Raw genomic sequence first — 23,623 nt, 5'->3', positions numbered from 1 at the left:
TTTATTAATATTCACTCTAAAATGGATGCTGCCAGAACCTCTTTACTTTGACCTAAGTGGCAGGACATGAATTAACACGAAAAGAACTCAGAACTGGTAGTGACATGTTAAGATGCCTCTTGAGCAGTACAGGTCTCTGTATTTGAAGAATAACTTCTGCTTCCCTGTAATAAAGCATCAAAAAAGAATCTCTAAACAGGGTTCTGTAGAGAGCTGCCTGAAAGACAGCAGGACCTATAATGACAGGGGTCACATCTCCTGAAACAACTAGTATGATGAAATTAGCAAAAAAAGGCCTGAACACTTGGTTAGATACCTAGCACTAATATGCAAGTATTGTCACATAGGATCACAATAAGAATATCTAATTATATGCAGCACTGAACACACGGCCAAGACAAAACATTTTAGATGAGACTGGAACACTTATGTCTTCCTGTTTTTTGTTTGTTGTTTTTTTTTCCTGTGGAAAATGGGAATAATATGTTTGGAAAATATATGCTACGCTGCTGGCCTATGATTGTTTGCAGAGGTAAGGAACATTATGATAAGGACTTGGAAGAACTCGAACATATTGTACAATATAATAGCACTTCACAAAGCTCTTAAGACACCTTTGTCTAGCCTCCCACAAGCACACAGAATCAAAAACACACAGCAATTCATCACTGAGCTTATTCATTCCTCTCCCATTCAGAAATTAAATATCAACAGTAACAGATGCATCAAACTGAAATGAACAAAAAAATTGAAACGTTTCCCTAGGAGTGATCATCAGAACATTAATCATTTAATTACATTTATATTTTCGCACTATGTTAAAATATATGCAGTGCTAAATAATGACATACATGAATATGGTTTGTTATTTGAACAGTGTATATATATGATAGTGTGAATATTAATGTCTGTTCATGGCAACCAGGAGCTTGCCTTGCTATTTCTTCAAACTCTACCAGAGAGAAGTTGGGGTTGGCTGGATTTTCTCACTGTGTTATTTCAGTAACCTTTCAAGAGACAAGGCACAACACTAGTTCCTTTCTAAATTTGGTCTCAAATGCCCAATGCTTCTCTTAATTTGGAGTTAGGCCTTTAATTCTATTACATTTCATCACCCACAGAGTTTAACATCTATGAAGCTGAAATGTCCCCAAGCAGAACAGAGAATTATCTATCTGTTCATCTTAAAAAATTATGCTGTTGAAGCAAAGAATGTCATTCTTCACACTTAAATGGACCTATGAAAATGAGAGCACTAGTTACTGAAACAGAACTAGAATACCTCTTCTGAGTGACGTTTTGCAGACAAGTATAGAGAATAGTGCTGATCTTCTATTGATCAATCTGGAAAAAAAAAAAAAAAAATTCTTTGCTTAATCTAGAGTCTCAGATCGTGCAATATCCTTGATTTTAGCTGTCTAAAATTACAGTGATTTCTGTACTTTCTTTAACATCACACTGAACAAAACAGCTAAACCATTCGAATGGTTAAAAAAGTCAGTAAACATGGAGAAATCTTTTTGTTCTGGCTTGTAGGTTATTAAATTCTTGTAAATTTTCCGATCTGTATGAGTAGTTGTTAGATGAGACCTGGCACACACTGGAGGGCTGTTGAAGAGTGGTCAAGATGTTCTCATAATTAGGATGCTTTTGAAAGTCTGATAGGATAAAAATAATTATTATCAAAAGAACATTATAGTCTGTGGTGATAAAGGGTTTCTTATAGGGATTTAAGTATTTGAATTTTAAATGTTTTTTACTTTCTTTCCTTTTGCTAGCTCCAGATGCTGACTTTCTCATACACTGTATTAATGAGAGTAAGACCAGCCATTATACTAAAATCCCATAATACAATTACAAGCAGCATCTCAGAAAGGCATATGAAGTATTTTAGATTTTACTAGCAGCTGAAATTCTAAATGTTCATTGGACTCCACTTATTATTTAGCTCAAACCCCAAATCCAGGAGAAGGCTTGAGATATCGTGGGGCTATAACTGTCCAATAGGAGAGATCCAAAGCTTCCAGGTATAGCAGACAGTGGACATAGTCAGGGCAGACAAAGAGAATTCACGGCTGTTGTGCCTTGCAGATTTGGCCATTTGGGTCATTTTGTTCAGTGAAGGACACTTAGGAATTTTCAACACAGTATTTCTTTTAAAGTTAGTAAATCAATTAAACTCTGATCAGTTGTATGACTGTGATGACAGTCATAAAAATGTGAAAGAAAGTAAATATCAAACAATTTGAATCAAGTAAGTCAGGTTTCTCAGTTTTGTGTGTGATGTGTGCAGGTTTTTCATTTTCACTGAAGCCTACAAAGAAACAAACAAGGATCAGAGGAGGGCATCACATCTGATTTGCTTGCATCTGTCAAAATCGAATATTTAGAGCCACAGTGACAAAGGTCTGCATGCTGTGACTCGTCCTGTGAACTTGCCTGAACTGCACATTGTAAACATGGAAGTCTATCCAAGACAGAAGTTTTTCACTGATTTTGGGATCCTTTTAAAAGTCTTCTCTTTTTGATATTGCTACTGTAAGGAGAGCAGTTGGTAAAATATTCTGACTCCACAATCTATCTTATTCAGATTATTCTAATAAATTAAAGAAACGAAATCTAAGAAAAAAAAAAAACACCAGACCATACAGTTACTTTGTTTTGTTTTGCTTTCATGAAAAGCAGAACAACCAACCGTACGTTAGAAAGGGCAAAGCTTAGTGAAGTCTGAACAGATAATCTTGTTCTTTTTGAAGAGCTGTTTGGTAAGGTGCAACGTTGTAATTAGATTGTTCCTACAAGTGTGATACTTTCTGCCTGTTACAATATACAGTGGACTTTTGGAAAGAAGAGTGCTTTAAATTTTTTTTTAATAAATATTATCTAACTGTGGGATAAAAAGATTGCAAAAGGATGATAAAATTTTTGATACTTTGAAAATATTTCTAAAGATCTAACTTGAGAAAAGAGCACCATCTATTGATCATCAATCTGAAATTCCACATGGTGTTTAATTTACATGAATTTTACTTATATACAACATCATATTCCTCTTGCCAGAAGCTTTGGAAGGTTCTTGAATATGTTTGTAAGAGTTATACATTTTCAGCCATCAGCTCAATGTGGTATTTTATTGTTATTAGTAGCAGCAGAAATTGTGTTTAAGAACTTCAAGAACGATGGTGATAAAAATAAACTCCTACTATTATTGAAAGGATAATACATACTTTTGATACTTTGCCAGGCATCTGTCACACAAGCAACTAATTAATTGAATCATAGAATCATAGAATCATTTCAGTTGGAATGAACCCTTAGAGGCCATCTGGTCTCCAACTCCCCTACAGTGAACAGAGACACCCACACGTAGATCAGGTTGTTCACAGCCCTGTTCAGCCTGACATTGGGTGTCTGCAGGGATGGGGCATCCATCACTTCTCTGGGCAACCTGCTCCAGTGCCTCACCACTCTTACTGTAAACAATTTCTTCCTTAGATCCGATCTGAATCTTCTCTCCTTTAGTTTTACACCATTTCCCATTGTCCTATCATAACCCTGCTAAAGAATCTATCCTCTGCTTTCCTATATCCCCCTTCAAATACAGGTAGCTTCAGGTTTCCCTGGAATCTTCTATTCTCCAGACTGAACAGCTCCAGCTCTCAGCCTGTCCTCATAAAGAAAATATTTCATCCCTTGGGACATTTTTGTGGTCCTTCTCTGGAAGCACTCCAACTGGCCCACATCTCTCCTGTACTGAGGACTCCACATCTGGATGCAGCACTCCAGGTGGGGTCTCACCTGTACAGAGCATAGGGACAGGACTGCATCCCTTGCCCTTCTGGCCATGCTTCTTTTGATGCAGTCCAGGATACAACTGGTTTTCTGGGCTGCGAGAGCATGTTGCTGGCTGATGTCCAGCTTGCCATCCAACAGTATCCTCAAATCCATCTTTTGCAGGGCTGTACTCCATCCTTACATCACTCAGCTTGTACCAATAACAGGAGTTGCCATGACCTAGGTTCAAGACCTTGCACTTGGATTTTTAGTCACTTGAAAAACTAGACTAAGTAGGATAAAAGACATTTCTTTAAGTAGGACCTATTTTTCCTTTGCCCCAAGTAAGAGAGGACAAGGACTGCTCTTTCCAGCCCCAGCATAGATTTATGCCAAATTACAGTCTAATTTAACGTTACTTTAAAGCATGTACTTCTTCTGCACTTGAGAAAATGAGTGAGCTCGAGTTCACCTCCAAAGCTTTTTTGAGCTTGGTTTTCTGCCAGAGAACCAGCAGTGACAAAGAACAGCTAATGAAGAAAAGAGCACTGGTGAGAACAATACTCATCCTGTGCAATAAATACTCTCCCCACTCACACCCTAAAGATGTATCTGTATGTAAATCTCAGGTTGTTATTCAGGTGTTCTACCAGACACGTTCTAATCATATGCTTTTAATTATATCACATGCTTCTTTTTATAGCTGCTCAGAATGCTCTGGTTTTTCTTCCACAAAGAAGAAAAAAATTCCACAAATTTGGTCAGATTTGTTATTTTCTTTTTCTCTAATAGCTAAGCAATTACCTTCTGGCTCAGAGCAAAGTAGCTGCCCAGGGGCAATACGGTGGACTGCCAAGTGGGTGTATGGAGGATGCTGGGCAGTGAAAGTGGTGGTCCAGCATGTCCTAATGAGGCAGAGACCTGACTGAGCTGGTAGATGAGCTGTGACTACAGTCAGGACAGTCTTGATCTGGACAGGACCAAGCACTGGAGAAGCCCTGTAGCCAAAGCTTGGAGGACACCAGAACATTTCTCCTAGTTCTGTCTCCAAATCACAGTCTGACAGAGCTTGCTGCACTCCAACAAGTGTTACCCAACAGTAGCAAATAAGCTCAGCTATAAATAGGCTTTTCTTTGCTCATTTTCATGCACATTCGGTAGGACTAGAATTCTTAGAAACTGTAATGCTAATCCAGAAAATTAGCATGCTTGCATTGCTGTCATCCTAGGATTGATAGGACTATTTTCCCACTATCTCATACCTGATGTGATTGTGACAACTGTCTCCAGACCAAACCTGGAGAGTGGAACCATGAGCTCCCACAGCTGCATGCACAGTTATAGCTTAAAACTGGGAGCTGAATCTCTGCAGTCAGCACTCGTGATCTCTGTAGATCTGGCACAGAATGGAATTCATGACATGTTTATCATCTTTTCATGCGATTATGCCTCTCAGTGATCATTAGGAAATTAAGGTGTTTCTCATTACTGCCCTTGACAGGCCATAGTTCAGCAACTAGAGCTAAAAGCTATCAGTGCTCAACTTGCTTAAATTAGCCTTTAACATTCCTTGTTCCAGGGGCATGCACTTATGTGAACATATCAGTTAGCTGGGGAAGGAGTTGTTTAGAGAATGTTTCTGGATCTTGTAGTTGGAGGGTAAGATTAAAAACTATGATTCATTCAGCATCATAAAATCATAGGATAGGAAAATTCAAGAGGAAAGACAACTTAGAAAATCTCTAGTCCAATCTTCAGCTCTAAGCAGCAGCTCTGAGCTTAGATCAGGTTGCATAGGGCTTTATCCAATTGAGACTTGAACACATACACAGATAGAGATGGCACAGCCTCTCAGGCAGCTTTCTTTGCTGCCTGACTGAAACACAATAGAACAGTTGAAATCTAAATGAGACCAAGTTAGAATGTACATCATTATGAAATTAAACAGATGAGTTATAAACATCAGTATGGTATGCTAGGAGAATAGCACAGGCAAATGTAATTCAAAGGTACATAATCAATTTGTAACTGGTGGTGTTACTTTAAAAGGGAGTAAGTCTTAATTTTTGAGCATGATAGATTAAAGACCATGCCACTAGCACAAGGAACAACTTACTGTTATTACTGGAAACTACAGAAGCAATCAATTTTAGTGATGCTACGCAATATTCTACAGTAGTTGCATCACCTCAGCACTGTGACAAATCCCTCAACTCTGATTTAGGAATAATGCTGCCCACCAATTCTGTTGTTTGGGAATCTTCTGTAGGTTCTGTCTTCTTTGTTTTTCCTACAGATGATCATCCTCATGCTCTAAAGCTTCACTATTTCTGGAAAAAAGAGCTTTTAAGACAAGGGAAAGCTCTGGAGCTCTTTCTAAAGTTCCCTGGGTCAGATGATGTCTGACACAGTCTCTCTGTTCTAGCTGTGGCTCTGGTGACAGCCTACTGCTGCTGGGGCAGCAGAGAGGAGCAAATATTGCAGTGTGTCTCAGGACTGATAGTAAGAGCTAAGTTGTGCTCTTGGCCCCTGAAAATTTGTCCTCACAGTGTTTGACAAACTCAGGTGCATAGTCAACATAAAGAATACTTCAATATTTTGCATATATTATGAGGAAAATACTTTTTTTTTTTCTAAACAATTCTTTTTATTTCTAATTTTTATTTCTAACTTCAGCCTGTCTTTTGAATTAGGACAATTGACAGTTTTTTTTTTGTTTGTTTTTTTTTTTGTGAAATTAGGCAATTTATTTGAAATTCATAGTGTTCTGTATAAAAATTAAATTTCAGAAGGGTCAGTGTAAATGGTCATAGAACAGCTCTCTTTTAGCTAGTAACTGCATTTGAAAACTTGGCCTTAAACTTCAGACTTGCATAGTGAGTCAGTGAAATCTCATATTTTTCAGTGAAAAATGAAAAAAGCCATTGATCTGAGAACTCCATAGTGTCTTTGGTTTACAGCACCTAAGAGGATAGAGTGGAGAGAAGAAGTTATTTTGAAAAATATGTATTCAACAGGTTCAAGTTAACAGCATGCTACACTACCACTAAAAATGTTTGAGGAAGTACAAACTGAAAAGCTTTTTCATTTTTTTTTCAGCCATGTAGCTACACTTGATGTCTTTAAAGGTGGTAAGTTCTGTGCAGCTTTTGATAAGCTGGTTGCCTTGCAATTCTGATTTCTTATTTCATATTGTTCTATACTTATCGTGTCTAATACATTCTGTGTCTACTATGTACTAAGATGGTACATGTTCCCATGACAAGCCAAACAGGAAACCTCCTGTAAAAGTAGAGCTCCTCCAAAACTGTACAACCATATCATAGGTTGATATAATTGACAACTGACTAAAGCAAAAAAAAAAAAAAGAAAAAAAAAAGAAAGAAAATTTTCAGAAAGAAAATCAAAATCTGAGGCTTGAACAAAGTAACTCAGAAACAAAAGTTTTAATATGTGGCTTTCTGGCTCCATCTGCTGTTTATTTCACAGAATTTCTAGTTCAAGAAAACAATCCCCTTTTCAGCTTTATAGTGGAAATGAAAGACTTAAAGGACGTTAAAAGGACTCCATTGACATTTAAACATTGAAACATTAGAAGATTCATGTACTCTGAGGGCTTATTTGCTCCAGGGAAGGTACAACAAGAAGTTTACTGTTTTTCACTGTGACTATGCAGAGCTGATAAAGAGCTTCTATGGCTCATGACTTACCACTTTCCCCATAATTTCAGTCAGACTACTAGAATAATATCCTTCTCTTCCAACCTTGACTCAACTACATCCTCATTACGGTTAAAACATCAGTGCTACTACTTTATCCAAATTAACTCCCAAATACTTGCAACACAATTATCATGAGTCTTTGCATCAAATTTTTTACTGTTGCTGCTTTCAAGTTAGATAATATCATATTTACTGACTATAAAGCAAAAGCAAGTTGGAATGAAGAGTGAGAAGCCCACCAGTTGTCTAATTATTAGGTCAAATATTTATGGAGAGAGTATGTGTACAGTCTGGGACATAAATCACTTTCCTCTTCTTTGTTAGCATTCTCATAGTACTATGACATAACAACTTTCTTTTTCTACTGGCCTTAACAAGAAAAATTGTTGTCCTTATATGCTCTCATACCAGCAAACTTATTTTAAAAAGGAGTAATTTAATTACTATCATTCAGGAAAGAGACTGTTGAGTGTGTGCCATAGAGAAGACTTTAGACAGACATGCACATGTATGTTAAAAATATTAGATGAACATGAATGCATTTTCAAATATGTTTTAGCAATTGAGAATAATGCAGAACAGTCAGTATTTCCTGTCAAACAATTTTCAGCATAGCTTAAGTGCTCAACCATACTTCTAGAGCACCTGAGTAAAGAAGATAGCATTGAAAAAGTCTTCTGCAGCAGCAAAAGTATTAGAAATGATAATTTGTTTGTCAGAATTTCAGTTAGAAAGATGAGCTTTCCAACCTTATTCACTTTAAGTAGTTTATTCTTCATAATTCTTGTTTAAAAGGGGAATCTTAAAGACATTGCTGATTTATTTATGTGTATTACTGTGGTCATTACAGCTTCCCTGCACATACATACTGCTCAAAATTATCAGACTATCTGAATTATTTATTTGCAGGTGACTGAAGAACTCACTGTTCTTATTATTTAGCATTTCAGATTCAGTTTTGACTGAATGCATACAATAGTTCCCAGGATTTCATTGTTGCTCCTTGACTTGTACATGCTCATCTTGCAGATTTTCACATTTCTAAGTTTGGACTTCTTCCTCTCCCACGTAAAGAACTCCATTTCCTAAAATACATGTGTATGACAGTAAGGTGGAAGGAGGTAAAGCAAAAATGTTGTAAAACAGCTGTCAGTCTGACTCATCCCAGATTTCCCAAGGGCAGTCAGCTGATTGTAGCCAGCTTGGCACCACAAGCTCAATGCATTTCTGTTTGAGTCACTGCTCCTTATTCTCTCCTTATTCAGTACATCCCTGCTCTCAGTCTCTATGGCAACAGCTGGAAGCTACAAGAGTAAAAGTGCTGCAACAGCTGCTTTAAAAGAGCCAGACAGCCTTGAGCCCCTGGTCTGAAAAAGATTATTACTTGTATTGTCCCTGACAGAACAAGAAGGGAATAATGAAACAAAACAAATTAAGAGCAAGCCATGTTACTGACCAAGCTCCAAGCAGGCAAAACAAAACAGTTGCCACAAAACACAACAGACTCCTTCCACTCCCTGAACATTGCCCAGAATAGCATCAGCAGAGCTGGAGACAGAGAGTTTTGTGTGCATCTTCCTGATCGCTTCTCCTCTCCAAGACTTAATAAGTGCAGGTTGGAGTGAGTACTGCCAGCCTGTGAGACTCTGAAGTTAAGACAAATTTTGAAGGAGCTCAACAAAGTAAGGGCTGTTGGTTGTTTCTTTTCTTTTTTCCTCCAGCTATTAAAGTGTCATAGTTGAATTCATACATCAGAAATGGACTGAGTTCTTCCTTCCAATAAAATATGCCACCCACCATACCTCTACAGTCTCTATCTAAATATGATTCAGTGTTGGCTAGTGTAAATGGAACTGACTTATTTTAAAGGAAAAAAAAGTTTTTTGGCCACCCATTAAATGTCACAGAAGAAAGGAGCTGTGTACAGTATTGTTGAGTAATGACTGCCCAGCAGATGTTCTACCCATTATAGTCTAAGCATAATAACATCACTACCAATAAGCAAAAAACAGGAAAAGCCTACCTTCCTGTGGTAATACTGTGGAGGCATTACTGTTATAATAAGTCCTGTTTTCTTCTTCTGACCTGTCATGTGCAAAGACTAGAATCTGAAATATTTCCTTAGTGCTATAGGTGTGCTGAGTGCCTTAGCATTTTGGGAAAAAAGTTGTTATCAGGTGATTTATAACTGTTTCCCTAAGACCCTACTAAGGCACGTGGAAAATAAAGACGAGATAATTGGTGGTAATCAACATAGCTTCTTCAAGGGCAAGTTATGCCTGACAATCTTGGTGGCCTTTTATGAATGAGTTACAGCATCAGTGGATGAAGGAAAAGCAACTGATGTAGTCTACCTGGACTTGTACAAAGCATTTGACACTGTCCCAGACAACATTCTAGTTGTGAAATTGGAGAAAAACATTGATTTGATGGATGGACCTCTTGCTGCATAAGGAATTAGCTGGATGTTCACACTGAGAGAATTGCAGTCAATGGCTCGATGTCCAAGTGGAGACCAGTGATGAATGGCCTTCCTCAGGAACTGGTGCTGCTACCGGTGTAATTTAACATCTTTGTAGGTGACATGGACAGTGGGATGGAGTACACCCTCAGCAAGTTTGCAGACTACACCAAGCTGAGTAGTACAGTTGACATGCCAGAGGGAAGGGATGCTATCCAGAGCGACCAGGACAGGCTTGAGACATGGGCCCATGACAACCTCATGAATTTCAACAAAGCCAAATGCAAGGTCCTGCACCTGGATCAGGGCAATTCCATGCACAGGTACAGGTTGGGTGGAGAATGGCTTGAAAGCAGCCCTGAGGAGAAGGATTTGAGAGTGACAGTGTGTATTTGCAGCCCAGAAGGTCAAACATATCCTCAGTTGCATCAAGAGAAGTGTGACCAGCAGGTCAAGGGAGGGATTCTGTCCCTCTGTTCTGCTCTTGTGAGACTCCACTTGCATCCAGTTCTGGAGTCCCCAACACAAGAACGAAATTGGAGCAGGTCCAGAAGAAGGCCATGAAGATGATCAGAAGGCTTGAGCATCACACCTACAGGGACAAGCTGAGAGAGTTGGGGCTTTTCAGCCTAGAGTAGAGAAGGCTCCAAGTGGGCTTCCAAAAACTGAAGGAAGCCTACAGGAAAGCTGGGAAGGGATTTTTTATAAGGGCAAATAGCAACAGGACAAGGGAAAAGGTTTTAAACTGGAAGAGGGTAGATTTAGTCTAGATATTGGCAAGAAATTGTTTACCATGATGGTGGTGACACAGTGGAACAGGTTTCCCAGTGAGGTTGTGGATACCTCCTCCCTGGAGGTGTTCAAGGCTAGGCTGGATGGGGCTTTGAGCAACCTGGTCTAGAGGGAGGTGTCCCTACCTATAGCAGGGATGTTGAATCTAGATGATTGTAAAGGTCCCTTCCAATCCAAACCATTCTATGTTTTTATGATTCCAGGACCAAAGTAATTTCCAATGGTTCTGGAAGCAGAAGGCAGAATTCACAAGAAAGATTGAGAAAGCAAGGAATCCAGTCCTGGCTGCTGCGCTACAATGACATAAGCCACAGCTTGATATTGCTTGATACCAGCTCTGACCCAAGGAGGGAAATGCAGCTCAGTAACAGACTGAAAATTGCCCCTTGACCTGCTCCTTGCTAGTGCCACCAGTCCCAACAAAGATGTCATTAGCATCTTCCTGTGCTTCTTTTCCTAAATTGGTTGGAAGATGCTTTTTTACCTCGCCCAGGTTCCTGCTCTGGAAAGAAAGCTTGCTACTCAGTTTCTAATTCGATGAGAACATTTGAGCTTTCCTGAAACCAATGTGGTGACAGAATTACAGAATTTGTTTCAGAGTAGAGGTGACTAATGGGTTCACAATAGCCACATAGTTTTTGTTGTTGATGATGTTTGTTTTTTCTTTTCCTTTCTTTTCCTTTCTCTTTCTTTCTCTCTCTCTCTCTCTTTTTTTTCTTTTTCTGTCTCTCTTCCCCCCTCCCTCCTCTCCCCCATTCCTTTCCTTCATTTGAAACTTCATGTCAAAAAACAGATTTCTGGTACATTGTTATTATCTCCAAATTCTTACTGACTTTCAGCAGGACGAATCTGTCTGACATTTCCTGCCCAAATCTCAACTAATTTAGTGTAGCCTTCAAAAGAAATTAAATGTAGTGCGTTTTACAAAGGACGACTATTCTTCATTTTTTATGTGTGTCAGCAGGGAAGAAAAAAAATAAAGACTTTTTGAAAGCTCTTCTAAGATCATAGGCAATTGGATGATTCACATGGGAGGAGGCCTCAGAAAGGCTCCAGCCTCATCTCCTGCTCAAGGCAGGGTTTGTTCTGAGCTCCAACTGAGTTGCTCAGTGTTCTACCCATTCAGGTCTTGAACCACAGAATGGTTTGTGTTGGACAGGACCTTAAAGATCATCCAGTTCCAAGTCCCCTGCTGTGAACAGTGTTGCCACCCACTATATGATAACCTCCAAGAATGGAGATGGCACAATCTTTGCCACTCCTTTCCCTCATGAGGCAACAGTCTGTCCTTAAATCCCATTCAGGCCTCTTGTTTCATCTTGTCCCTGCTCTCTCATCCACCCAGCTGTGAATGGCCCGGCTCTATCTATAGCCCCTTTGTAAGTCCTGGCAGCTGCTGTTTAGCACCCCACCCCTCTCTCCTGGCTGCCTTTCTTTGCTTTGCTATTCTCACACTGCTGAAAACTTTTCAGTGTTCTCTGGCATGGGAGACCCATATTTCCCAAGGCACCAAAACAGAGGATGCTCAAATCATTCACATTTTCACCATCTGAGTGTCTGATTCCCCTGACGTTTCCTTAAGATCTTCAAGCTCAGGGAGGGCAGATTTAGGTTAGACATAAGGAAAAAATATTTTACTATGGTGGTGAAGCACTGGAACAGGTTTTGTAGTGTCGTGGTTGATGTCCCGTCCCTGGAGACTTTCAAGGTGAGGCTGGATCAGACCCTGGGCAACCTGATCTAGCTGTGGTGTCCCTGTTCATTGCAGAGGAGTTGGACTAGATGGCCTTCAGAGGTCCCTTCCAACTCTAAAGATTCTCTGATTCTATGATTCAGCTCAAAATTGTTCACACTGTAAATACTCTGATTCTTATTTAACTTCTCAGCAGCCACATTAGAAATGCCAGGCTCGATGGCTGCCACTAGACCCCTCCCTGGTTGCAAGGTGGTGTCCAGCAGACCTCTTTGCCCCATTTTTTATCTCAAAAAGTGGCAAGGAGATATGGAACCTCCACAGCGCTACGCTCTGCCCGCCGGGTGAGGTCTACAATCAGGGCAGGGCCAGAGCTCGGGGCAGCGGTGGGCGCACCCTTCCCGCGGTGGCTCCTCCCGAGCTCGGCGTGTCCCACCGTCAGGGCGGCGAGGGCGGGCCGGGACCCGGAAGAGGAGCCACCGCCGCCCGCCTGACTTCCCCGGCTGGAAAGCAGGCAGTCAGGCAGGCGGACGCCATGCTGCAGTTTGTGGTGAGGTTCCGCGAGGCGGTGGCGGCGCCGCCATTTCGCGGCGGGGCGGAGCAGAGCGGAGCGAGGGGGCGGCGGGGCGAGGGCTGCGCCGCGGGGCGGGCGGCGACGGCCACCGGGGCCGCTCCGGATGGGCCTCACGTGGGGAAAGCGAGGGGCTGGGCAGTGCCTCCGCCTCTGTTACTGCTGTGACGGGTGCTTGGCTTTGGTTCATCGCCCTGCGCGGAGGTTCTTCTCAGCTGTTCGGAAAACGGGGAGTTTATGCCTTATTTCTCTTCAAGTCATGCCCTTAGATTGTCGTTAAGATTCAGCACGTTTTCCTTGCTGTTGTATTTTCTTTTTGCTCTAATTTCTTTGCACTATACATGTGCCTCGCTCTTGTTACAAGGGTGATGATTTTCAGCATCAGGAAGATGCAGATTTTCTTACATATATGTTAAGGCAAGCGGTAATGCTTCATTACTGCCTTGCATTAAACCCCTCCAACAGAAGAATTAATAGATGAGATATTTTCACACTTATTTTTCTTTTCATTTTAATTTTATTTGTGAGGTCAGGGTCGGCCCCTTAACCCAGGGAACAGCGATTTGACAGGAGGTAATGGCCTTGAGTTGCACCAAAGGAGGCTCAGGTTGGATATTAGGAATTTCATCTCAGAAAAAGTGGTGCTGCAGTGGCACAGGCTGCCCAGGGAGGTGGTGGAGTCACCGTCCTTGGAGGTGTTCAAGAGCCATGTGGATGTGGCACTGAGGGGCGTGGTTGGGATGAGCTGGTGTTGGACAAGATGATCATAGTGGTCTTTTCCAACCTTAATGATTCTGTAATTCTTCTGGATGTCTGAGGTTTGATGCCCGCCTGCTCTTAATTCATTATTTAACAGTGGCATTTTCACTGACAAATGTGACATAAGCAGACCAAAGTAATAATAAAAGATGCTGCTCTCTGCAGTAACAGAGCACAGAAACAGACTCCCATTTTTCATTCTAGTGGTCTGCAAATCGTTGGAAGGTCTACTCTAGATTTTCATTATGCTCAAACACTTAATGACATTCTTTAATCTTTAAATAGGGGAAGAGTGAGTCAGCTGGTTAATAAGTTCCATACTCACTGTTATAGAAGAGATGGCCCTTTGTAAGTTCTGAGTCTTGCATGATTTTATGAATTGAAAAAATAAGTGTTATTTTGTATCTCAACTTCAAAACAAAATGGAACAACCAGCAGTTATGAAAGTCTGTCATCTCTCTGTTTTTAATTGTCTGCCTCCACTCCATTGAAAACACGCAGCAGCGATAAATATACAGTCACTCTCAAACTTTCTGTGTTTATCAACTTGCTTGCTGCTAATGTTTATTCTTTTTTTTTCCCAGTTGCTAGATGAAAGCCTCTTATTGTGGCTTCTCAATTAGCGCCTGAAAGTTTAAGAAGTGATATATTAGTTCTGAATTTTCTTCCTCTTTGGGTGTAGATTGGGTGTTTGACTTTTTGCTGTCCCTTGTTAGGACTGTTGCAGGGAGATAAAAGGATAATCTTAACAACCTTACATTTTTGTTACCCAGAGTTAAGCATAAAATAAATGTTTGCTTAAAATGCAACTTGAAATTCTGGGTATTGGAAGACTCTGTACTTTCATCAGCTTTATTGTTGCTATTAACATGCACATCTTAATTGGCTATATTTTTATGCACTCCAAATTACAGAAATCTGAATTGTGGGACTTTTCCCTCTGCTTGAATTGTTAATTATTAATGTAAACATAACATAACTGGGTAGCTTGCTTTTGGATGCAGTGCTGGACTTTTCTATAAAGGCATATACTTAAGTGGATTACTTATGTAAGCTGTACTGAGTAAGGCCTATCATCTGGCAGAATATGAGGTTGTTGACCCATCCTTGGAAGTATTCTAGGGCAAAAGCTGAGAAACCTGCATGTTAGCAAGGACTCGGTTTGTGTTTTCAAGTGAATTCCCAAAGATACATATGCTGGAGGTTGAGGAAACTTGTTGGAGTGATACACTACATCAAGAGGAGTCCTAAGTCTGGTACGCTTGGTGCAACATTTATTAATGCCTTCCAAAGTACTTACTTAACTGATCATTAAAACTGCAATAGCAAGTTAAAACCATTGCAGTATACACAAAAAGAGCAGTGATTCTTCTTAAATTGTTAACAGTCAACTCCTTGAGAAGTAATTATAAACAGATAATAAGATCAAAAATCTGTGCAAGAAAATACTGAAGTTATGCAGTTGTGGCTCATGGGGCAGCTTTCAACAAGGTTTTGTTTTCTGTAGCTAGATTTCAGCACTGGTATTTGTGGAGTCTGAGTCACTGTAAAATGAGATGTTCTGTATCCTCTTTTGGGTATGGAAAATATGTCTACTCAGATGTGATGGTAAAGTTGTTGTGGACACTAGTTTTAATTTTCTTAAAATATTCTTATTTTGGTAGCAGTGGCTATAAGCAATAATAATTTTCTTAAATAGAACTGGAATGGAGGCACAGCATTGGTAGTCTCCCAAAACTATCAAAAGAGCTTTCATAGGATAGTATATCCTTATTGTGGAATAGTAAAACTAATTATCCAGAACCTTTTGGAGCTCCTGACTGAAAATCATGTAGGCTGTCTTTGAAGAGAGGAATTTATTTTCCTCCCAGAATGATGTTAGGCTTGAGGATTTTCTTCAGCTGTCAAGGAGGGGGATTAGAACAGTAACTCTGTTTCCATTTTGCTCTTGCTCCCCTTCCAGGTTGCAGTTCCACAGCCAAACTTTAAGCAACTACTGGTTTGCTGTCAAAAGTAGTTGTACCTGCTTTCAACCATCTGTGCTTTCCCGCCTTAGATCAGAGTAGATTTGGATGAAAACTTATCTAGGAGGTGTACATTTGCTGGTGTTACAGAAGAGAAGTGGCTGCAGTAGAGTGCTGGAGCAAAGTGAAGAGGGGTGAGGAACCTCCCCTCAGTGACAGTGTGGTTCTGTATTGTTAAAGTTGATGGAGAAGAACCTTTTAAAGTACTTTTAGAACCTTTCTGTCCTAAAATTTCAGCTCTGTTACTGTGTATTATTACTGTGTTGAGTCATTCTGTGGCCTTCCCTCTGTAGCACTGAATGTTGTTTTACTGAAGTATTGCTCTTGGATTTTCAGCTGTGGACCACAGTCATTGAGATACGTGGGCCCCTGCTGTTATGGTGTTGTACTTTTCCACTGTGATGGAAGTTATTGCCTGCCTTTATAGACGTGTAAAGAATTTTGCGGACAAAGATGATCAGAGGCTTATGCATACAGTCTTGGAGACATATATTTAAAGCACAGTTTTGCTGTATTTTGGAAATTATTATAAGATTTTCCTGGCGGGGCAGTTGAGTCAAACTGTATCTCTCTTTGGAAGCATGATGCAAAAGTATGACTGGAATTGAAATTTCTTCAGTATTTAATTTTTTAAATTTTCAGTTTAACAAAAAGGCTTTTGATAGAAGAGCACTAACTATTCTCTTCTTTCCTTTACAGCTTGGTTTTACTCTTGGCAATGTGGTTGGGATGTATCTGGCTCAGAACTACGATGTATGTATCCTTGTATTCTCAGAGTTGAACTTAATTTGAATTGAAAATGTTAAAATGTTTTCACTCAGTTAAAATTGAATCAGTCTTTATTTTGATGTTCGTATTGGATTTGAATGGAATACAAATTGTACTAACTTTAGTTACAGATGATCTCAAATTCAAATGGAACCAAAACATCTATCTCCTTGGTGTCTCATCTGTGTGAAAGTAGTGATTAGACCCTCAAGTAATTCTAGAGCACAGTTACTGTAGCTGGGCATATATATTGGTAGATTTCTATGTTAGATCAGTTCCACTTGGCTTCTTTCAGGCTACAGGAGTAAAATTTAACATAAAGTTGTTTCTTTTATTTTGCAATCTATACCAAATTAAAGCTTAAGCCTCACCAGATATTTTTTTTTTAAGTCTGTGATGATATTTATGTCTCTCATCTTCAGTTATCTTACTAACAGAATTGTTATTTTTTTGTCCACTAGTCAGAGGCAAAATTTTGTGATGCTTCCTGCCCAGTCAATCCAATAACTGTAATAATATTCTGTTGTCTCTTCTACAATTAGTGTTTTTTAAAAGTTATGGAAATGTGGTCAAAAGAAAATACTCTGTATCAATATGTGCTGTAAATATAATGGAGTGCTTTTTTGGAAGCACTAATAATGTGTTGCCACAAGAGGGCGACTTCTGCTTTTGATTTGGAGGAAATGGTTTACTGGCAATATCGTGACTTCAAGTATTGAAATGGTAATTTTATTGCTGGTATCAAAGAATATTTTTCATAGATTGTATGTAAGGTGAACTTGTCTTAATGAGGTCTTAATTTGGCAACCATATACAATTGTGCTTAGTTTTAAGCACGTGGATAATTCTGCTGATAGCAGCGGACTTCTTTTGGTTTATTGTAGATGTCAGGCATGTTATGGATTGGGCTTTTAATTTTGCTTTCTCAAAAAGGAAGAGAGAAATTTCTGACATCTTCTGTACTATCACTGTCAAACCATCCAAGAAAAGGATGGCAGTCTGAGTTGAATATCCTGCTGTATGATCAGGTTATGAGTGAAGTGAATATTCATGATTGTAAAGAAAGTCATAAATACCAATGGAAATGTTAATTTGTTTTCATTTACTCATTTAGCTTATAAAATCACAGGAATATCCTGAGTTGGAAGGGACTCATGAGGATCACTGAGTCCAAAATTCCGTGGTGTTGCTTCAATTTTAGATAGAGTCGTGAGTCTGTCCTCACATTAAAAGTTCTTTTTTTTTTTTTTTTTCTTTCCCCCAAGTGGTCAATACTGACTGATTGCTTTCTCAAAATGCTTTTATTTGTAAAAGAAAGCTGAAAATTTGAAGTTAGCAAGTGATAAATTGAATTTTCATTCAAGTATGAAACTGCATAAGGTTGCCAATTTTCAATGCAGTAAACTTTCCCAGTGGGGAATTTTTGTGCCCGCAAAATGGATCGAGAGACGGATTGCTTCACAAATTTCTTTAGAAGATATTAGCTGTTCTTGAATATCTTTTTCTCTCTCTCTCTCTCTCTTTTTTTTTTTTTTTTTGTGGGGGGGGTGATTGTTTTGTATTATGAGTTGGGTTTTTTTGACTAGCGTAGCACAGTCTACCTTTCTTTCCAAATTCATTATGATGCCTATGCATCAGTGTTGGAATCATTTATTCTTCGGCAGTTCCTCCTGTCGGTGAGAAAGCCAGGCTGATCTTAAGGAATTTCCTCTGAAGTAACTTCTTTTCCTCTCTTCTCCCCAATACTGTCTTTTTCCTTAACAGTTTGCCTAGTCAAAAAAATTTCCTGAAGTCCAGGTGAGGTTCTTTTCTCTGCCATTTGCTTAATGCTCTTAACTTCTGTAAAAATTAACAGATCCTAAAAACAAGCATCTTTTAGAAAGTGGTTTAAACTTAGAATTTCTTGCAATGTTTATGGTTTGATCTTACCTACTCATCAGACCACATAAATCTTTTTGTTATTCAGTTTTGTTTCTCTCTTGTTTTTGTCTTTAAAGATTCCTAACATTGCAAAGAAGCTTGAAGATTTTAAGAAAGACGTGGAAGCTAAGAAGAAACCTCCCAGTGACAAGTCCTAACGGAGCAGTATTACCTAGATCACTTCTGTGCATGCATCAAGGATGGAATTTACCCTTCTTTTGACAAAGATCAAGTAGAGATTTGGCATGGGAGGTTCCTCCACTTTTAGTCTCCTAGAGCCAGAATGTCCTTGTTTTGAAAAAGCAACCATGAACTTTTCCTGGGACTGATTTTCAAGGGTTTCAGAATTCTGGATTTGCAACTGATAATGTGACTGGATAAGATCATTTGTATTTTTTGTTATTGCTTTTCCTAGTATTTTGTAACCCATTTTTACCTGATCCAACTGGAAAATAGTGTTAGTCCTGTTATTATGTATACCTCACTCTTTGTAATACTCTAGAACCTAGAACATCGAAAAAAGAAATTAAATGCATCAAGAAGTAACTTTCAGGATTTCTTGTAATTTGTTGTGAGTGTTTTTTAAGATCTGCATTCCCTTACTGGAGATGGGAACTTCCTGGGATTCTGAAATGGGAAACATGACAGTAAAGTACATTTGTCAAGCTACAAGCCTGGAGGGAGGGAGAAGTTCCCATTTTTTCCATTATCTTAAATGATCACTGCCACCAGTGTAACATTTATACAAATATGGAGAAGGCTCTGGGGAGACCTCATTGTGGCCTTCCAGTACTGGAAGGGAGCATATAAACAGGAGGGGTAATGGCTGTTTACGTAGGTTGATAGTGATAGGACAAGGGGGAATGGTTTTAAACTAAGACAGGGGAGATTTAGGTTAGATATTACGAGGAAATTTTTCACGGAAAGGATGTTGACACACTGGAACAGGTTGCCCAAGGAGGTTGTGGATGCCCCATCCCTGGAGGCATTCAAGGCCAGGCTGGATGTGGCTCTGGGCAGCCTGGTCTGGTGATTGGCAACTCTACCCATAGTAGGGGAGTTGGAAGTAGACGATCTTTGAGGTCCTTTCAACCCAGGCCATTCTGTGATTCCAGAAGGCATAAAATGTTGCCAACTTTAAGCCACATTTCATTGTTTGTTTATTCTACCATTGCCTGTCTCTATTTTCTATTTTATTTTATTTTATTTTTTTAAACCTGAGGATGTCTTTGGAATGATGGGTAGAATGGGAAAGGGAATCATGGTAACCAAGGCATGTGGTAACATAACTGTTCTCGCTTGGAGCCAAGAGTTGGTTTCAGTGATCCTTGTGGATCCCTTCCAACTCAGAATATTCTGTGATTCTGCTTTTGTCAAATGTATTTTATATTCTCCATCACTTCCTCAGTGTTCTGCGTGGTCTTCAGCCCATTGGCTTTTTGTTTAGCTCAATTGTCTACCATGTATTTTCTTAGGATTGGAACCACTTCTCTGCTGTACCTCTTATTGTCAGTCTGATACGTTCCTCATCACTTTTTTCTAGCTGCTAAGATCTTTGAAAATACACATCGTATTACCACTGTCCTCTTCTGTTAGAATGGAAACCAAAGCCTGCACTAGGAGAGCATGGTTTTGCACAAAATCTATTTTAAATTCCTAAGAAAATATGGCAGAAATTTAAATAGATATAAGCTTTATTTGACAGATTGCTAAATTAATAACATTTAATCCCATTTTTTTTCCTGTAAAATAAAAAAGTCTTGTCAATTCTCAAAGGTTATTTAAATCTCTGTCCACTTGACAATCTTCAGCTGAACTTGAAGTACAAATTTTGTCTTCACTACGAAGTACACTGTTTTGTTCTATAGACACACTGGATTGTGCTGCTCAAGGTACACACATCCTTTAAGCTGTTAAGTACAGAACTCCCCGTGTATTCATTATGATTTCTACCCCCCTCCCCCTCACGCTCCAAAGCCATTAACTAGAATACATCTGGGTGGATTCCAAGCCTAGGAATTTTCACAGAATCATTAAAGGTGTTTACAAAAATCTTACACCAAACTTTTAGTTCATTTTCCAAAGTTTGGTGATGAGCTCTTCAGAGCTCTTCAGCAATGCAGTCCTGAGAAATTATTTGTCATCTTAAGGTTCTCCTTAGAGAATATAAATAGCCAAGATATATATTGCTCATGATTTCCCATCCTTTTTTCCATCTGCCCTATTAATACTTGACAAATTTAAAGCCATCTCAAGTTAGACGATCTTAGCAGCTATGCTACCGACTCTTCCTATAGTAAACAATAACAAACTCAAAAGAAAGATAAATATTTTTGACCACTTAATATAAGTTAGTAGAAAATTCATGCTAGCAGTATGTGTTGAAGACTGTAAGGAGGTAATTTGTGAAGGGAGTTCGCAAATCAAGTGCAGCCATGTTTACCTATTACTGAACTAGTGAAGTGTACTCTGGTCTTTGAAAAGAGTTTTAATTAGCTTTCACAGACTTCAAACCAGACTAAAAGACCTATCTTCCACACACAAAAGCTTTTCCATGAAGCGAGACAGCACTGTATAGCTGTTTTACTGCCTTCATGAATGTAATGAATTAAATTTCCCTCAGCTTCTGTTTGTTGTTGTTGTTTTAAAAATGTGTGTGTGTGTATATATATATATCTTGTACTGTCCTCTACTTTGGTCTCGAGGAGAATGTTGAAAAATAACTAACCTACTTGCATTTCTTTCGTTGTCACATAAAATTATACTAACGTAATATTGAACTAGTTATTTCAACAAACATTCTTTATGTCCTTTTGGTTCTGTACAGAGTGATGAGAAGAGGAATAATGCTCAAAATCTGTAATCCCAGACAAGACTGTGTTATTCTAGAATAACAGCTTTGGAGCAGAAACTTTCAGCTGAGCATTCCAAGCATGTCAGCACCTTTTTTTCCTATCAGATTATGAAGCGAAGCAGCTATAGCTATAGTGCTGTACAAACAATATTTGTGTATTAATATTAGAGACAAGACTTCCTAAGCATTTTGCAAGACTTGTAATACTTTCCATTTTAGCTCAAGCTGTCTTTTTTTGTTTTCCTCTTATAATAAGCTGGAAAGTTAGATAACATACTGCAACACAGTTCTTGTCAACTTCGCAACTACTGTCTAATACAAGTCCTGCTGCAAAAGTAATATAATATTGGCCCATGATATCAGAAGCAGATGGTGGTGGTATAGCAATAGAGGTTGAACCTTCCCACCAATATCCCATTACATTTTATTGTCATGGAACAAGTGGCAGCAGAAGGGCGATCTGACAAAATGACATTTGACATGGAAGTGCTTATGGAACAGAGGTGTGTCCTAGAATTCTTCCATGCTGAAAAAATGGCACCCATTGACATTTGATGAATGTTTATGGAGACAGTGGATGTGAGCACAGTGAGGTGGTGAGTGGTGCATTTCAACTATGATGACAGCGATGTGGAAGACAAGCCATGCTCCAGATGGCCATACAGATTTTAAGAGTGCAGCATTCAGGCTCTTGTTCATTGCTTAGCTCATGGTGACGACTGAGTTGAAAAATAGTGTTTTGTAGCTGGGAATTTGCTCTGTCAAATAGTGTTATTGTGCTCTTTATATCTGTTGCAGTTTCCATGGAAATACATATGGGACTTTACTTTCAGAGTGACCTATGTACCTTTTACATGAGTGATTCAGCCTGAGGTTATCCTAGATGATACTAAAGGTTAACTTCATATTATGTTTCAGATGGCAAAATTTCCACATGAATAATGACTGCTTGATGCAGATCTTGCATCAAGGCCCTTGCTTGGCCCAAGGAAGGATAACATGGGTGGGAATCCCAGGTGAGGCCAGTAGGGGCTGCAATGTCTCTTTATTATACTCAGGGCTCTTGCATTGGCTTTCTGAACCCCATGGGAGTTACTTAAAGCTGTAATATCTCCAGCCTACTTGTGTAAAAGATAGATTATGCTGAAGAGGAGTTAGTCAAGAATAGGACAAGAATTCATGAAGCCATCAGTTTATGGTTTTACATTAGGTAGCATTATCTACATCAGAATCTTTTATTGTGAATCCTGTTACTTTAGCATATTGTTGATAATATTTTCTACAAGAGAGCTCTCCTTTCTGGTGAAATAGTAAATATGGAGTTCATTAACCATCTTAATAAAGTTAACTATTTTGATATCTGATGAGTAAAGGAACGTAGAGCTGATTTATCAGCACAGCACATTTCTAAGTGGCGATGCTGCAGGGAATTACGGTGATCCTCAAAAATTTCATTGCCTTTGTGAAGGAAGAATTTTTCCACTGTGGTTCTACTTTGTGGTTCTCCTTTGTCATGTGGTGCTGGCAGCTGTGTGCAGTAACTGCTGTTAAGACTTCTCGGTATATGCTCTCTTGAGCAATGTTATACATGTCAAGCATCTGGAAATATGCTTTGAATGGCCCAGACTACTGTTGGCCCAAAGAACAGATGGCTCTTAGATTAACTTTGAGATTGAAATGTTGTAAAGGAAGAAATCGGTGTTTTCAAAATTAACAAGGAGTTGATTTTATAAGCCTGAATTTTATCTGTATTTGTAGAAATATGACTGTGAACTCGTATTTCTATGTAAAAATGAATAGCTGCTCTATGTGTGGCAGAATTACTTTGGATATTAGAAAGTTACGGTGTATATTGTAACGTAGATAGTACTGGTGAACTACACAGAGACACTTCCCTTAATGCTCTTTCTATTTTTGCTTCAGATGGACAACAAATTCCACTTACTATGCTTCAGAGTGGAATACGCTAACCTTTACAAATCCCAAGCCAAGGTCACTTTTTATTGAATTTGTACTGAGATAAAATAGTTGTGGATGTTGTTTGCTTTTTCACCTGAAACATACATTAATCACAGGCAGCCAGTTTTACTTTCTTGAAAAATAAAACAGATTTCATAAATTGCCTTCAGAATAGACGCTCCCACCAAACTCAGTTCTGACTTCAGTATTTAATAAACCTGGAAAATACCTACATAACACAACTCCCTTAAATCACTGATTCAAACCAAAACTACATTTGTAACTTCAGTAACTTTTCCCTGACTTAGATTACATGTTTTCTTTAT

At 39.0% G+C, this 23,623-nt stretch overlaps 1 protein-coding gene across 1 annotated transcript; it reads left to right on the top strand.

The window, feature by feature from the left end:
- Window positions 1-12,840: 12,840 nt before the first annotated feature.
- Window positions 12,841-19,030, top strand: STMP1 (short transmembrane mitochondrial protein 1). Its single transcript, XM_085229171.1, has 3 exons — window positions 12,841-12,992; window positions 16,496-16,549; window positions 18,562-19,030. Exons 1-3 carry the CDS (start codon window positions 12,978-12,980, stop codon window positions 18,640-18,642), a joined length of 150 nt encoding a protein of 49 aa, XP_085085297.1. The 5' UTR covers window positions 12,841-12,977; the 3' UTR covers window positions 18,643-19,030.
- Window positions 19,031-23,623: the final 4,593 nt, after the last annotated feature.

This window comes from Meleagris gallopavo, chromosome 1 (genome assembly GCF_905368555.1).
Source record: "Meleagris gallopavo chromosome 1, MGAL_WU_HG_1.1, whole genome shotgun sequence".
Lineage (NCBI taxonomy): Eukaryota > Metazoa > Chordata > Aves > Galliformes > Phasianidae > Meleagris > Meleagris gallopavo.
The sequence above is the reverse complement of the archived record's forward strand: the minus strand, read 5'-3'. Positions and strand labels throughout refer to the sequence as shown.